The 18,119-nt window shown below is 38.6% G+C and overlaps 1 protein-coding gene across 4 annotated transcripts in view; it reads right to left on the bottom strand.

Moving 5' to 3' along the window:
- The window catches only part of LOC145661463 (maternal embryonic leucine zipper kinase-like), a 482,991-nt gene that overhangs the window by 385,174 nt on the left and 79,698 nt on the right, over positions 1-18,119 (bottom strand). For all 4 annotated transcript variants that reach the window (XM_081726778.1, XM_081726784.1, XM_081726775.1 and 1 more), the window contains one exon: positions 17,576-17,743. In XM_081726778.1, coding sequence (XP_081582904.1) covers positions 17,576-17,743 — 168 coding nt within the window. The remainder of the gene's footprint in view (positions 1-17,575; positions 17,744-18,119) is intronic.

An 18,119-nucleotide genomic window follows, 5' to 3' on the forward strand; every position in this document is an offset into this window, starting at 1 on the left:
AACCTCTCACAATTGGCATTGCTTATTGGAAGTCACACATATGTAAGTTCATTTACAACAAACTTCAGACAATCATCACTTCGGAACTTTTGTTCATTCAAAACATTCACTACACTGCACTTTCCAGTCGAATCACTTGTCAAGAGTTCGTAGGCCGCTTTGTAAAACTCCAAATACGGTACTTCATAATCAGATGCTTGTATTTTTTAAATGAGGGCAAAGCTTGATAAAACTTCCTTAACTCAACAATGTCTGGTTCACTACTGCATGCAATTACAGAAGAATCAAACAGCTTTCCCAAAGCATCATATGTTTCTGCAGTTTGGGAGTCGTTTCTTTGGGAAGAAAGCTTTAAGAATGATCTTTTTGCATTTTTTTTTTTTAATCTCTCTTTTCGTTTGGTAACAAACGTAAGTGTGCTTTAGTTTTTTCACCAAAGAGGCCCTGCAGAATTGAGTACTGAGTCTGTCAAGATGACTACTCAACAGATGTGCTGCAGGAGATCTGTCCGTCTCGGTGAAAGTTATAAAATCAACAAGGTTACCACAATTATCACTAACAAAACTTAACTGTGTCTTCAAACTTAGCTCCTTGTCTTTCAAATAACTTTTTAGCTTTTAGCTTGAGAATTTAGATCGTCGCATTTTGAAAGAAATTGATCTACTCGTTCTAAGTATTTGTCTAAATACTGCACAGCATGGAAACAACTACTCCACCTAATCAGAACAGATTCGGGAAACAACTTTAGCTCAAGATCAGGATACTTCTCTTTAAAAAATCTTTGGTACTTGCTTTTGAGTTTTCTTGCGTTCAAAAATGCATTTTTCACATTGCACACAAAATTATTAAGTTCTTTCAAGTGTTCTGCCAGATATCTCCAATCAAGCTCACTTTGTGTGATCAACACTGTACTGCACATGAACAATGTGTGTTCCATATCACAAACAACGTGTCCAAGCACTTGCACATATAACGTGCACTGTCCAAGATAAAACTAAGAATATTCTTATATTCAATGCTGTAGTGGTGCAGTGTGTCTATCACTTGAGAACATGTGGTTGCATTAACTGCATCCAAAAAAATAACACTAAGCAAAAAACACTCTTGCTCCAACAGAGTTCCTACTAATCTGGAGAAATCTATTTTCCTGACCTCCCTGACCATTGGCAGGAAATTTCCTGACTTTCATGAGTGTCGGATGAGGTTGACACATAAGTAAGGAATAAATAACGGTGAATATTTACATGGGAACATTTATTCTATAGAGACAAATAATCACTTGCTCATATGTACGGTCCACTCCACTTACCACCCATAAAAATCTGAACAACGTTCCATACTGTGATCATTAATGGTTGGCTAAGCTGAAATTGGTGTACAATTGCTGTTACAAAAAATATATTTTATAAAATTTCCCTGAATTTCCCTGATTTCCAGTCTTTTCCTCTGAGTTTCCCTGACCTGCACCACTTTTCCTGACTTCCCTGACCAATAGGAACCTTGTCCAATGTTCCTTCCATTGTACGGGCCAAAACTACAAAGACAGCGGTCAGTGGTCTCATCGCACATTACTGCCACTTTTTTCCCCACGAAGGGACGCTCTGGATAGCTAATTAAAACGGCTCCTCCCCATTCAGCTGTGATGGTGAAAGCTAATGCGCAACATGTTCTCTATAGCCGTGTCCAAATCACACAAAATGCACCATTCATACCACGTTCTACCTTTCCGTCAACGTGAAACTGGCGTTTTTAAAGTAATGAAAACGTATTTTTTTTTTAATTTCGCGTTATATCGCGTATTATTAGAAATTTCGCGCAAAGCTGACAATTTCGCGTTTTGTCGCGCAACGGAAACCAATGAAAATGCACATAAAATATCATAAAACGTCAAGAAACTAAAAACTACTTAATTCTGACACATTTCGTTTTATCGCGCATTGCGAAAAACTCGTGCCTCTATCTATATCTAGCTGAACACCGTCATTTCCATGTTTGATTCTCTTATGATCTTATTTGACGTTACATGCTTAAGCAAAATGGTTTTATGCTGAACAGCTGAAACATCCTTGCCCCAGGCGCACTTTCGGGCAACTTACTTATCCCTCGAGGTATTTTTTAATTCTCTTTCTCTTGCATGTCCAAGTGGGTAGTGTCAGTTTGCAACTACTGCAAACAAACTGCGATGAAGCTGGACAAAATGAGCTTGGCGATCTTTGTGATTAAAGAGCACCTCAGTTCGGTATACGTCTTAAGAACCCTAACTCTTGATTTAAAAGAAAAAACAATTGAGTTTTGCTCTACCGCACTGGAGAGATCCACTGCCTGCGCAAACGTTATCTTCTATGCACTTAGCATGTGTCTTGGAGCCGCTTTGCCACCTGGCTACCAGGGGAATAAAACTTGTGAGCCAGGTGGCAGAGCCTCAGTTCACGAGGTGTGAGGATAGCGAGAGGAGCGAGCAGACCGCGCGCGTGGGGATTTCGATTGATTGGTCCCGTTGAGCCCCGTCTTTCGCCGAACCGTGCTCCCTATCTATTCCGCTTTTGTCGCAACTCACCATTGCGTCTCAGTTCCGCTGTGTTGGCAATCGATTGAATGTAGGTTGCCCTGTTCATTTCGCACTATACGACGCTTCTCGAGTACCATCGCCGTCTATTAGATTGACGATCATCAGTTACCTGCAGCTCCGTCTCCGGCATCCGGCTTTGCAATTTTGTCCTGTCAATCCCAGGTATTTCAACCCAGAGTGCACGCTACTCGAAAACCCTGTGTACGTGCGGCTACTGTCAGTGCTCAAGTGAGTGTTAGCGTCGCCTCAAATGCAAATTGAACCCACAGGGCATGTTTCAGGTTAGCTCCCCAATTGCAGTAATATCTTTGCTTGCTTAGGATTAACACAAACCGTGCTACAATTTGATTTTTCTTGTTTTAATATTGTGGAGACGGAACCTTACTGCAATCTTATGTGCAAGTATTAAATTATCGGTTTATATTTCGTATTGTATCTAGTGCACAGAAATTACTTAAATCTTCATAAGCTTTTGGTAATATCACAGAAAAGAAAATGCCCCTTTCCTGTTACGGCAAGACCACTGATATGTACATTTGTTGGAAATATTGCAAGCACGACTGTACTTTACCAACTTCAAAATCAAAAGCGAAGAGAACGAAGACACCTTCTTCACTTCTATGTGGAAGCATGAAATCACATTTGAACTGCGACAAGTGTTGTTTTACGAGGCGCAATTTATTAAAACATTATGTTAGTTACGAATTAAGTAAATGATGGAAGAACTAGTCACAAATCAATTTCTCAGTAATTTATTTTACTCCACTCTAATCAGAAGACTATCTTAACAGAATTTAACAAGGTATTAACTTATGTAACAAAACAATATCTATCACTTCAATTTACACTTAATTATTATAGGGGCCGAGGTACATCAATTGTAAAGCGCTCAACTCTAGCGTTTCGAGTCCCGGGTTTGAACCCAACTCCGTGAAGAGGCTTTGAGGTGGACAAACACTGTGCATGAGTTTTCCCGGGGTTCTACTGTTTCCTTCCACTTTCATTATTCCATCATTATCATCTATCTCATCACCATCTTTATTAGCCTAGATGCATAATCTGCGACGTTAAATTAAAAAAGAACTTGGTCATTATTTTTATTACATGAGCCTCTTTCTTCCAGAACTTCATACGGAACTGTTTTTTCTAAATCAATAAATACTAACAAAAAACTGGTCTTTGCAATAACCTCATCACTCTCTACAGGGTTCCCACAAAAAAGTGAAAATATATTTCCCTGACACAAATTCTCGAATATACATGGGAAGATATAGGGTAAGTTCTATCATACATTTTTAACGGCCTCCTTCATCCCCATAGCCGTCCAACACACACCTTTAATTACCATTTGTATATTAGTTATGAGTAATTGTTATTTACACAAAATTTAACATTTAAGTATAAATAATATATTATGATATAGAAACACATACCTGCGTTCTTTTTTTTTTTTAATCTTGAAAAAAAAAAAGCAGTCAAGGATATATTGCCAACTGTCCCTGAGCCTAATACTATCAGTCCTAATATTACCAAATCTGAGACATGTTAATCCTTACATTTATATTTTTAAACAGAATTCAGAATTCAAAAAAACGAAATCTTTAAGTTTTACGTCCCACGGAAATGCCGGTTGGGCTAAAGGAGACGGTGATGATGAGAGATGAATGAAATGGCGGAATGAAGAAAGTGGGAGAAAACGGGAGAACCCCGAGAAACTCACGAGCACGGTATTTGTTCACCACAAAGTCCACACGGCGCGAGCTGGGATTGAACCAGAGGTACCAAGCACCGGAGGTGAACACTCTACCACTGAGCCACCGAGCCTAAACAGAATTCAGTTTTGTTTTCAGTTCTTGAATTTGTTCTATGAGAGCGTCTTGTTCTAGTTTGTAACATAATTTCATTTGTTTCTTTCTTCTTCCAATTTCTTAGCTTCAGCACTTAGTTTTCTTCCCTCACTTTTGATTTTTACTTTCCTCTTCACTTTGGATTCGTCTCTGTTGAAAGTATTCATCAGAGCGTCTCCGAGCTGAATGAACTGAGAGAAGCCTTCTTCGATCAACAGGAACAGATTCTACACCTCCATCGTACACAATTGCATCATGCACCCGCCTCTGTGCTACCAGAGAATCTTCAATTTGGTTTTCTATAATAAGTCTCTTATTAACTGAGAACCGCCCTCCACTGAGGCATTCTCGTGAGATAAAATTGAACATATTTTCACAACATGCCACAAATCGGAATATTCTTATTTCTTGAACATTACCTTTGCAAAGAAGTCATCTAACCTGATGTTGTCCATCTTTTCTTCGTATTCTCTGAAGTCAACTGCAATTCAGCCCCGGATTTCAGTTCCGAAAGACACAAATTGACGCTTTGCTTTCTCATGTACAGAATCAGGTATTCTGTTATGCTCATGCAGAGTTTGTAGGATGCGTTTCATCCTAGTCTGAGCAAGTTTTGGATTGTTCTTTTGTAGGCTGGGGTCCAAAGCTGGCAGAGCACGTACGTACTAGTCTGTACTTCAGAGAATCCTTTTCACAATCTTGACTGTGCCCAGAAAAAGGTTTCGGCAGTCAAGCCTAAATGGTAGTTTATCTTTATCTGATACTTTCGGTTATTTCAGTAATTTTTCTATCTTAAAATCAATGTCCACCTTTCTTATTTCTAGTAAATTTTCATTTGCACTCAAATCCAAAGCAAGAAGCTTCACTGCACTGTCAGCAAGTTTCATAATGCTTTGTTTGACACAACGATTCATTGGATTCCTTAAGAGAGACAGAAGTTTTGAGTACAGGAAACAAATGACTCTAGACTCTAGAATTTCCTTTCAAATGGTTCACACTCTGCTGTTACAGTTTTGAAGAAACATAATTTACAGTTCATGAATTGTGTTGCACATTTACGTTCCCTGACTTTCCAGGACATTTTACGCAAAATGCATGATTCCCCTGACTTTCCCTGACATTCCCTGATTTTCCAGAATGTGCGAACCCTGTCTCTAGGACGCTTGGTCTTTGAGAGATCCTGTCGCTTGGAAACCTGGTTCTAGGTTTCCAGGTTACACCTCACCACTCTCTAGGACACTTGGTCATTGAGTTTTATCCCACTCTCGAGAATGTTCGGTCTCTGAGAGGCATCTTACATACACATACATTGGCCACAAGAGCCTTGGATTTTATCATCCTAGGACGCTTGGTCTCTGGATCCCTAAACCGTCTCATCAACCAAACTACAGCAAAAGTCAATCTCGTTATGCCGTCTAGAGCTACTCACTCGCAAATTTCCAAGTTCAGCACAGCGAAAATGCACCAATTGACGCATATTTTGAGGAAATTAAGGGTAATTCATCAACTTATGCCAGAGGCCACGGAAGAGCAGAAAATTCACTTTCTGTTATCAAGATCACAACGAAATATTTCAAGATAGCTCTCGAAACCTTTCAGAAAGTATAGAAGCTACAAGAGCATCTCCATTCTCTGAAAGTGGTCAAGGTTCTAATGAAAGAGAGAGGCTACACGGAATTATCGCAGGCAACTCATTCTTTTTTCGGTCAACCTCGCTATCCTTCAGCATTTTCTTTAAGCGGACTTGCTAATTCTGCGATCTCTAGCTCTTCAATACCAATTCACATTCAACAGTCCATTTCTACTGTGCATAACCCTCAACGTATACCAAGTTATGCAGACGCAATACTCACAACCTTTACCCTTTACACCGCCACTGCAGAACGTTTTCTCACCAGGCTACCGATCATCCACAACAAACACCTGAAGTTCCAATTCCAAATCTCTACCAAATAAGCCAAAATCCACCCTCACATCATCCGCCCTTATCTTTGAATTCCATTTTTCAACGTGTTTCTGTCTTATCTGAATTTGACAGAAGCAGAACGCGTTTCGGCTTCTGTGATTCACCGTTACTCATTCCCACGGTTACTAAATATTTTACCCCATCTGTCTTTCCTCGAGTGAATTGGATGAAAAAGGATAAGAGGCGGCATACTTTCCCCTTATGTTGTTTTTCCTCCCACAGAAAAATGAAATAAATCTTTGTTTCAGGTACAGTTAAAACAATAAGAATACAAAATGTCACTTCTGTCGCTTCAGGTATGTGATTTTGGATACCTTAATGTGTGTGTTCTCTGCACCGCCTGAGAGGGAGGAGAGTCCGCGGGTGGTAGTTCAATCAGATCACTTGTTCTATAGTCCAGTCAAATTACATCAAAAATGGACCAAACCTAGACATTTAGAATAAAAAGATGGGACCTTCTGGAATTTGTTTGTGATTTCTTCTTCATTAACCTCCAGAAAATCCAAAAAAAAAAAAAAAAAAATCCAGTTGCGGATTTTCCGCCATTTTCAATAAATAGTTGGCCATCTTGGATTTTTCACATGCACTTAGTTTATGCCACATAACTTCTAAACTAATTAACGTAGAAGGATAATTTTTTTCTTTATTATACTTCTAATATTATAGGCAATGCAACAAGTTATTACCAGTTTTCTCCGAGTAACCACTTTTGCATAACTTTAGGATAAAATAAAAATTGGAATCTGTATTAGGGGACATATTCTTTTGATTGTCTCATATAACTTAACAGAATAGAAATATGGAAACAGTGCTCGAATAAAAATTGTTGGAAATTTCGTAAGCTTTAAAACGATGTATATATTGTCACTATATACAATGTCAGAGATGCGCAATGGAGCTTCAAACGTCATCGCTGCGCACAATTTCTGTAGAAACATATGAAGGAATCATTTAACATGAAGGAAAAGATATTTAGTGATTTGTGACGGCTTTTCATTGCAATTTCCGATAAGAATCAACAGGTTTGGAAGTCCGGCTAGTTTAAAAAATAGTTCATGAACAGTGGCGTCGGCAGGGGGTGCGCAAGAACTCTGAAAGTAGACTTTCGCGCTATCTTTCTGTATGCAGACCTATGTGTCCATTGAAATTAGTGTTTGAGATAAACGTTTTGAAAAGAAGATGAAATCTATTGAAATATGTTTTACTGGTGTTGTTATCTCGCAAAAAATCCAGTTGCAGGTTTTCTGCCTTTTTGAATAATTAGCCCTACTCCAGTGCAATTACGACAAAAATCGATCAAACTTAAAGATTTTATTTTTTCTAAAAGATTAAACCTGTTAGAGTATGCTATGTGTATTATATATATATTATATGTATATTATACTAAAACAGTCCAAAACTCTAGTTGTTGGTTTCCATATTTTTTTGCGGCCAATTATATGAGCAATATGTGAGGTTTATCACAAAACACTATGGCAAATAATGTATTGCATTTGATGGTTATGATGGTGGACCTAGCGTAAAGGATATAAAACACTGGACATGAACAAAAAAGCTATGAACACGCGTAATCGTTGAGGATAACATCCATGTTGTTCGTTTATCTCAACAGGAATTTCTTTCTAACACAAAGAACAAATCCGAATTGATATCACTTCTAACAAAATATCTCGAGAAATCTGGTTGCACCGTTCATCAATCATGAAGACGCAAACGTATTAGTTGTGTTAATCGCAACAAATTTTGCAAAACCTGGCTCGTCAGTAATAGTGGGAGAAGATTCAGATATTTTGGTTCCGATGGTAGCACTCGCAACAGCTGAGATTTATATGTTTCTTCCTGGCTCGAAGCCACCACATAAGATATACAGCAGTACCATACTTCAGAGAGCATTGGGAGATATGGTGAACATCATTTTATTTCTGCATGCCTTCACTGGTTGTGATACAAATTCTGCTCCATATAGTAACGGGAAGAAAATTGCGTACAAAATACTAAAAAAAATATGAAGAACTGCGTCGAGAAATGGATGTTTTCAACAACCCAACATCATCTGCTGATGATGTGGCAGCTGCTGGAGAAAAAAAAATGTTCTTAGCGTTATACAGATGTACAGAGAAAGAAAATCTGGATTGTACAAGATTCTGCATGTACAAAAAGATTGTATCCAAATAAAGCATTAGTGACACTTTCAACTTAGCAGTACTATCTCCAGCAACAGCTGCTGCAAATCAGCATTATCTCCATGTGTTCTATCAAGTTCAGCAGTTGAAAAATCAAGAGATGACTGCAACTGAATGGGACTGAAGAATTTGTGGTGATGGCCTTCTTTCTGTAACAACATTTGAACAACCTGTTCCAGAAGATTTGTTAAACTTTATAACATGCAACTGCCAGTCAATCTGCGGAAACAATTGTGGGTGCAAAAGAAGAGAGCTAGATTGTACATCATTTTGTGGGCAGAGTAGTTGACACAGATGTGGTCATAGCACTACTTTAATTGAAGATGCAGATGAAGGAAGTGATGATGAAGCTGTCACCGAAACCAACTTCTTTGAGAAGAAAGTTAACGAAAACTGGACATTCAACTGCAAAATGCCATCGAGAAAAGTAAGTCTCAAAGTACACTGGTATATTTAGAACTTTGGTTTAAGTGCATTTATCATCGCAAGGCTTTTTACGGTGCCATATACACTGATCAGCAGTTGAATTAGAGACAGCAGGACAGCTGTAGAAACCCAGTGCATGTGAATGAAACGCATCGCGAAGGCACTGCTGCGATCTATTACCTCTCTCGGTATCCGTGACAGTGCAGTGTGTGATGGGCAAGACGAAGAACCTGATTGCACTTGACCGTGGTCAAATCGTAGAGGCCAGAAGACTGGGTGAATCGATTTCGGAAGTGGCTGCGGTACTCGGATATTCAAAGGCAGCTGTATCAAGGGTGTATCGTGAGTACCTGGCTTGCGGTAAAACCGCACCCACACGGGCAAACTGCCGCGATCAGGAGTGTGTCGACGAAAGGGGTAGACGCCGATTGCCCGCATCGTAACAGCCGATAGACGGGTCACAGTGCGTCAAATCGCGGAGAGGTTCAATGCAAGGTTGCCTGGAAGTTTGTACAAGTTTCACACTAGTACATGAAGATGAACCGGTAAGGGTGCGTCGCCAACCGCAAGAGGAAGTGGATCCATCGTGACAGCAGGGAACTGCGCAGACCGGTGGTGGTGGTATATTCATCTGGGGCATGTAACGTGGACTGAAATGGGTACCCTAACACGTGTAACACAGTCCCTCACAGGTAAACACTACCGCGATATTCTGGACGACCATGTTATGTCATTTGCTCGGCTGCTACATCCAGGTGGTGACCTCATTTTGCAGCAGAACAATGTGCCAGTCCACCGCTCTAGGATGGCAGCAAACTGGTTTGATTACCACTCCTCTGATCTGGCAACACGGTCATCGAACCTCAATCTGATCTAACACATCTGATATATCCTTTGTCTGTGTCTGGAACAGGGGCGGATCCTGGATCCGCCCCTGGTCTGGGACGCCATGGAACGACGCCCTCGGTTGTGGATCCTCTTCCAAGTAACCTGCAAGCTCTGTGGGAAACTTTGCAGCACATATGGATTGAGATTCCACAACAACACTTCAGGCACCTCGTGGAGTCCATGCCGTGTAGGGTAGCCGCCGTTATCAAAGCGAAAGGTGGTGTTTCTCGCTATTAGGTAGGTGTCTATAATTCAACTGGTGATCAGTGTATATTCTCTTCCTTTTTATAACTACAATATTTTTAACTTTGGCAGTTTAATAGATGCGCAGAAGAATCTAAGCACAATTATAAAAACTAGTACGAATAGTGAAATAGTAAATCATGAAACAGGATATGATGATATTTGCTGTAAATCGGATACAAAATGCATTTCAAATAATTCCGGTAAGTATATTTTTCTTCATTTTTTATAATTAATCCCTTGTTTAAATCACCACTTTTATTTTTTCCTAATTTTATATTTTCAAGCACTAATAGGTACACTGAACTTTTGGTAACGCCAACGCGGAGAAATTGACCACTTATTATATCACCTATAATATTAGAAGTATAATAAATAAATAATACTTTTACGTTTATTGGCTTAGGAGCCATAAGGCAAAAACTACGTTCTGGGGAAAATTTCAAGATAGCGTATTGCTTATTTAAAATAGCGGGAAACAGCAACTAAAGTTTTGGGACTCTTTAGTATAATATCAATGCATATAACATACTCTAAAAGTTTTAATCTTTTAGAAAAAAATCTTTAAGTTTGATCGATTTTTGTCGTAATTGCACTGGAGTAGGGCTAATTATTCAAAAAGGTAGAAAATCAGCAACTGGATTTTTTGCGAGATAACAATTCTTCATTTTTTAAAACGTTTATCTCAAACACTAATTTCAATGGACACATAGGTCTACATACAGAAAGATAGCGCGAAAGTCTACTTTCAAAGCTCTTGCGCACCCCCTGCCGACGCCTCTGTTTACGAACTATTTTTTAAACTAGCCGGACTTCCAAACCTGTTGATACTTACCGGAAACTGCAATGTAAAGCCGTCACAAATCACTAAATAGTCTCTCTTTTTCTTCACGTTAAATGATTCCTTCATATGTTTCTACAGAAATTGTGCGCAGTGTGATGACGTTTGAAGCTTCATTGCGCATCTCTGACATTGTATATAGTGACAATATATACATCATTTTAAAGCTTACGAAATTTTCGACAACTTTTATTCGAGCACTGTTTCCATATTTCTATTCTGTTAAGTTATATGAGACAATGAAAAGAAAATATGTCCCCTAATACAGATCCCAATTTTTCATTTTATCCTAAAGTTATGCAAAAGTGGTTACTCGGAGGAAAGTGATAAAAACTTGTTACATTGCCTATAATATTAGAAGTATAATAAAGAAAAAATGATCCTTCTACGTTAATTAGTTTAGAAGTTATGTGGCATAAACTAAGTGCATGTGAAAAATCCAAGATGGCAGACTATTCAAAATGGGGAAAACCCGCAACTGGATTTTTTGGGATTTTCTGGAGGTTAAAATATGTAATATGTAATTTTAAAATATGTAATTACATAGAAGTCTGAGGCTTACTCATTATCGCATATATTAATATTTCAAGCACAAATAATATCAAATCATAGTTAGTTTGCGAGAATACTAGTTTAAATTGTACTTAATTTTGTATTTATACCTCTCACATTCTGGTAATAAACTGAAACATACCTATCAAAATTACTCATATTCTTATATCAGAGCTCTGACATCAAGAGAGTACGCTACATTATCATTTAACCTTTTCATTAATTTTATATTTCCTGACCAGTCGATCAATAAGAATTCAAAATTACTTTCCTTTTTAGTTTTCTAAGCTTCACTGAACACACTTTTTCTTTGGAATGAAAGACACTGATTAACATAAGTAGGGCTTCCAGAGAAAATCCAATATCTGTACAACTCAGATTACGATTAACTTTTCTTTTCTAAGAAATGTATCTTTGTCAACCCTTCTAACGAAATTTACAATTATGCTCATGGAAATAACCTGGATGTTCTTTAACCTATAGTATGCATTAATCATGTTATTTTCAATGTTTGTATAAAGTGTGCAGCCTATATTTTTTATACCAGACAGGACATTCTCGTTCGGCACCTTAGGAAATGCATAAATTTCTAGGGTATTTCGCCTAATGCATTGGTCCAAATCATCTAGTTGTACTTGAAGCTAATCTATCTGATTTTGTAATTTCACATTTTCACTTATGGGGTGATCAATTGTTTCTGCACATGCTTGCAAGATTTCATTTTGGGTTTCCAAAAGTCTAGAATTGCTGTCCATTTTTTCGTGACACAATTCCAAGGATTTTTCTATTTCCTTCTCTGTTCGATTTTTTTAGATTTGAAAAAAAAAATTAGTTTAAGTCCCACCATCATGCCCTTTAGGCTAAGGGATGTGGATGATTGAGACAAGTGAATGATGATGGAAGAGTTTGGTGGGATGAGAATGCGGGAGGAAACGAACCCTCCCCCACGAGAAAACCCAGGAAAACTATCTTGTCCACTACAAACTTACTTGGCCGGGGATTGAACCAGAGACCAGATGTACCAGAGATAAGCGCTCTACCAATGAGCCAACGTGTCCCACTTTAAGGTTATTTCATTCTTCTCTAATAGATAAAAGCTTACACACCTCACCTAAAGAAGGATACTGTGGAGATAAGTCAATAGGTTTTTCACTATCCTACTATGTCATCGCAACTGGTACACCGCCATATTTGATTACTTGAACGAAGAAAATTTATATCCTTCTCCGTTAAATCAGCATAAGTACTATAATAAATGTTGTTACGAACTTTATATTGAATTTTATAATTGACTTCTTGTCCATCTACAGGTTTAGAACATTTGCAGCAACTCCCACTTTGTGAATGAAAGAAAAAAAAAACGGAAAGAAAAAATTATGGTAAACTGTGTCTTCAAATACTGTTATTAAATAATATTGATGGTTAGTATAAATTTATTGGTATTTGCATTGTTTTCATTGGAAATGATTTATAGTATTAAGTATGAAGTCGTTGCTAACACAATGCAACTTAATCGTAAAAATGACCATGATACGATACGATACAATTCAGTGTACTCTTCCAATACGTTCACGAACAGAGTTTCCAAGACTGTCATTTGTTTACATCTGCCACTCGTAAAACCACGAATCAAAATTACAATTTCTTGAAATAAATGTCTATGTGTAAGTACATGAATTAAGCCATTATGGTCTATAGTACTTACAATTCATTACACATTGATGATATACTATCAATAAAAATACATTTACCTGTTAACTAATAGAATTGACGGACACGCAGACACAACACACTAAACCAGATACATGTTAGGAAACTGATTCATTTTGTGCAACAGGTAAGAAAGAACCCATATCAAAGAACGCGTGTAATTGCAAATACCTTTAACAGGACTGCTATGTGTCCCATTTCATCCTTCACAGTGGCGTTGTAAACATGGGGTTAGTCTCTGCCCGACGGCCATTATGTAGTGTTCCGTTGACACCGTGCCAAGAACATCAGCACTGGACCAAGGATGAGTCGGGACGCGTTCTCTCCTCATATGAGAATAGATTTACTCTGAGTAGAGATACCGGACGTACACTCATGTGCAGAGAAGTGGGAACATGCAATGAACCCAAGAAAATGATCGAACATAATCCTTTCAATGCTCCAGATGATCTCGTGTTTGGAGGTATAATGATGCATGTTGCACCGACCAGCCAATGTCCCAACGCAGTACACTCACCGGTCAAAATTATTGTGAAACTGTACTCCTTCCTACGTGCGTCTTTTCAGATATGTAGTCGATTCCGACTCCATTTTTATGGATGATAGTGCGCTAGCGCATCAAACAGCACAGTTAGCGGCGCTTTTGGAACGAGGGGGTATTCGGCAAATGGACTCCCCTGCCCGATCCCCCGATTTGAATTGCATCGAGCACGTGTGGGATGTTATAGGAAGACGTCTTGCAGCACGTCCAGATGCATCAAGAACCATCCAGTAGTTGTCAACAACACGGGCGGAGGAATAGAATTGCATACCACAACAACTCGTTACCAATCTTGTGAGTAGCATGGGAGCATGTTCAAGAGAATGTATCGTTGTTTGTGGTGATCAGACACCTTCTAAGGACCAGTTCAATCCTTCTGTAATATTAGGGAGCCATCGTGGATCGCAGTGACTTCAGTGTAAATTATGAAAGTGCATTTTTGTTCTTCTAGTCAGGTGTTTGTTGTAACATAGTATAGCTAGTACTAGTTTCTACGTTTGGTTCAAGTTTCACCTATCTACGCCACAGCATGCAAAACTTACTTTCGTCACAAGGTTTTGAACACCAGTATATGTACACTTAATAATTTAAGGATAACGCCTGGAGAAATTGCAAATTATCAGAATAATATGGTGTTGGATCATGTTTCGCCCTTTGAACAGTTTTGATGCGATGTTCAATGGATTCGTAGAAATCGTGAATAGTAGCAAATTGAATATCACAAAATTCCGCTTGCAGTGCATCATTCAATTCTGTTAGAGAGGATGGATGCGGTAATCTGCACCGGATTCGCGTCATCTAAACGAAACCGTATTACAGATGATCGATTGTGTCTGGAGATCAGGCGGTCCAGAAGAGGTATTAACCTTCGTTGCGTGAATGGGAGCATTATCATCCTGGAATAATGCGTCATTGCCGGAATCAACATCTAAACCGTAGAATGCAGATGTTTCCCTAAACTGGCGACACAATTACGGGCACTGAGGTGATCGGTAATTTTGAGCACAGAACCCACTGAAAATCAGGATTTTGCGGCCCACAGCATTACAAAGCCGCCGACATGTCTCACTCTTGGGTAGAGACACTGCGGATTAAACCCTTCTTTGCACGTACACTATATATAAATATTGTCCGTGGTTTAAAATAAGATGAACGATGACTCATTACACGTTTCCAGCCGTCAGCGGTAAATGTTGCATGTTCGCAGTATCATTGGCATCATGTTAAAGCGTTATGGTTTCTTAACAGCGGTTTCGCTCGTGTATTCCGGCCCCGTCTGTCCATGTTATGTAACCCACGACAGACTGTGATTGTCAACACAGGCTGTGGGAGGTACTGCTTGAGTTCTTCCATCACTTGCATTAGTCACACTACGGTTCTGAATGACAATCTGCTTTAACGCTCGGGAGGATTTGCCACTGAGGTTTTCCTTCTGGCTATTGTCTCTCATCGCCGATATATTTTGCCGCGATTCATCACCGTGAACAATGTGTTCCTCGCGACACACTGAACACACTTGCCACTTCCGTTAGCTGTCACCAGTTAACCGAGTGCCAACAATTTGCCCTCTATGGAAATCAGAGATATCGTAAGTTTACACTATCATCGCATGCTCAGTTCAATGCACGTTTCTGTTCTGCTGCCCCCACGTGGCATGGAGTTTGTTTAACACACCACCACCAAACCTACATAACACAACTACATATTATATATTTGGTCTAGGAATTAATTCGTGCGGTTTTACAAAAGATGGCGTAACTAGCTTATTGTCCCATAGTTTCGTTGATCCAAACATGCGTTGAAAACTACTGTCATTGAGCATCTTGTTTAGTATATGTCAGTTGCTTGAAGCGGAAACAACAACATTTTTTCTTCAACTGAAAATGGCGCATTTTGTGCCTGATAAAGTGTTTTTGCGGGGAGTTATTCTTCATTGCTTTAACATGAAGAAAAGTGCTACCGCAAGTCATCATATTTTAGTGGAAGTGTTTGGTGACCATGCTCTAGCTGAGCGAACGTGTCAGAAGTGGTTTGCACGGTTTAAAGGTGGTGATTTCAGCTTGGAAGACCAAAAGCAATTTGGACAGCCAAAAGAATTTGAAGATGAAGAATTGAGAGCATTGCTTGATCAGGATTCGTGTCAAACGCAGGACGAACTTGCAGAAGCATTTGGAGTTGAGCAAACAACAGTTTCCAAACGTCTCAAAGCCATAGGAATGATTCAAAAGATGTCTTATTGGGTTTCACATGAATTGAAAAGAAAGACGTTGAAAGAAGAAAAACCGTTTGCGAATTGCTGCTTCAAAGACAGAAAAGGAAGGGATTTTTGCATCGAATTGTAACTGGTGATGAGAAGTGGATTCATTACGAGAATCCTAAACGAAAAAAGGCCTGGGTGAAGCAAGGTGAACCAGGTCCTTCACAACCGAAACGAGATATTCATTGTGCAAAGGTTATGCTGTATATATGGTGGGATTTGAAACGTGTGGTGTACTATGAACTTCTGAAACTTGGTGAAACTATTAATGGACACCGCTATCGACAACAATTAATGCGTTTGAAGCAAGCTCTGGCCTGAAAACGACCAGAATGGAATAACAGGCATAATAAACTTATTTATCAAGATGATAACGCTCGACCACATGTCGCAAAACCGGTCAAAACCTATTTGGAAAATGTCGGATGGAAAGTGTTACTCCACCCGCGATATTCACCAGACACTGCTCCGTCTGACTACTACTTGATCGATTGCATGAATAACGATTTGATTGGACAGCGGTTCACTTCTTCAGAAAATATCGAAAAATGGATCTTTGATTAGATTGCGTCAAAAGATGAGGAATTCTTTCGACACGGAATCCGTAAATTGCCTGAAAGATGGGAGAAAGTAGTGGCTAGCGATGGACAATATTTTTGTTAACGTATTCATTTACTTTGTTTTTGAAATAAAGCTTCAATTTTTATTAAAAACCGCACGAATTAATTCCTAGACCAAATATATATATATATATATATATATATATATATAGCAAGAGAGAGAAAGAGGGCGATTCATATTAAACGGGTACGGGTGGATTTTTAAAATCTCGTTCCTTTTTGGCAGAAGCAAAGAGCATTTATTTTAAATGTAAATACCGTTTTAAACACCTCTGAAAGTTGTTTATTTAGCATGACAATATATGTTGAAAATCTCCAACATATCGTGGGTTGTGTAGCTGATATCGATGAGGATATTGTTCTTAAATCACCAATAGTTTGCGGCCAATTCCTGTATGCAAAAGAAATACCGCTAAAGAAAAAAATCTGGTAAAGGAAAATGCTACAAATCTGATGAAATTACTCTTTCGTTTTGGTCAGGACAAGACTCAGCTGATACATTGTACATTCATCATCATGTATATAGTTTCAACATGTTACAGATCACAAATTTTCCAAAACTGCTATTAGTGTTTTCAGAATATTTGTTTTATATCAACTACTACATTGGACCTAATTTGTCAGTCTTCAACGTACAAGGTTATACATATTTTTACCCATCGGTATGTTAGCTCAAGAACATTCAAGTTTATATTACAAGGAGTGTTGTAATTCCAACGGATATTTTTTCAACACCGCTGATAATAATGGAAGCCACAATTTATATAGCAATTCATAAAATATCGACGCTTATTAAGTAAATGTTGGATTAATACTAAGAAATGCCTCAAATGTGTAACATTGAGTATTGGAAGACATTGATTATTCAGAAACATCCAAAAGAACACATCAGAACTTCTCACATATAAATTCATTAAATAATCTAGACTTACCAGTAACTACCGGATCCTCCACAACTGGACTTCTATTTCGCTTCAGTCGCCTTGGAGTTGGGGCTCTTGGTTGAATAAAATTTTCTTTGTTTTCCTCCAGCTTCTTATTCTTAGCCTGGCATCTTTCTGAAGCTCTAATATGACACCTACCAAATCGAGCAGTCGTATCTGGAAGCAAGGCAAAATCTGTAATTCACTTCAACTAACACAATATATACTTCGAAACAAAAGTATAATATCCGTATAGCGTAAGGTTATGTAGCAATAGAATATGACAATTTTCAAATCAAGTTCAACGCACAATCCAATCGTCTGATGGACTATACAAATTATTTATGATTCATGTAGATTCACTATCAATAGGACTATTCTTAAAATAGTTTATAGTAATAAAGAGTATAAAGCACTTTTATCCAAAACAGAACCATCCTAATGGCCTTAGTGGGTGGTGATCGGAACTGTTCGAACAGTAGTATCCTCTTACTAGTGACATTGTAACTTAATGTGTGTCCAACGACGTTGTCACAGTTTTGGTCCCCGTTAC

This window comes from Thermobia domestica, chromosome 1 (genome assembly GCF_964235325.1).
Source record: "Thermobia domestica chromosome 1, izTheDome1.hap1.1, whole genome shotgun sequence".
NCBI lineage: Eukaryota > Metazoa > Arthropoda > Insecta > Zygentoma > Lepismatidae > Thermobia > Thermobia domestica.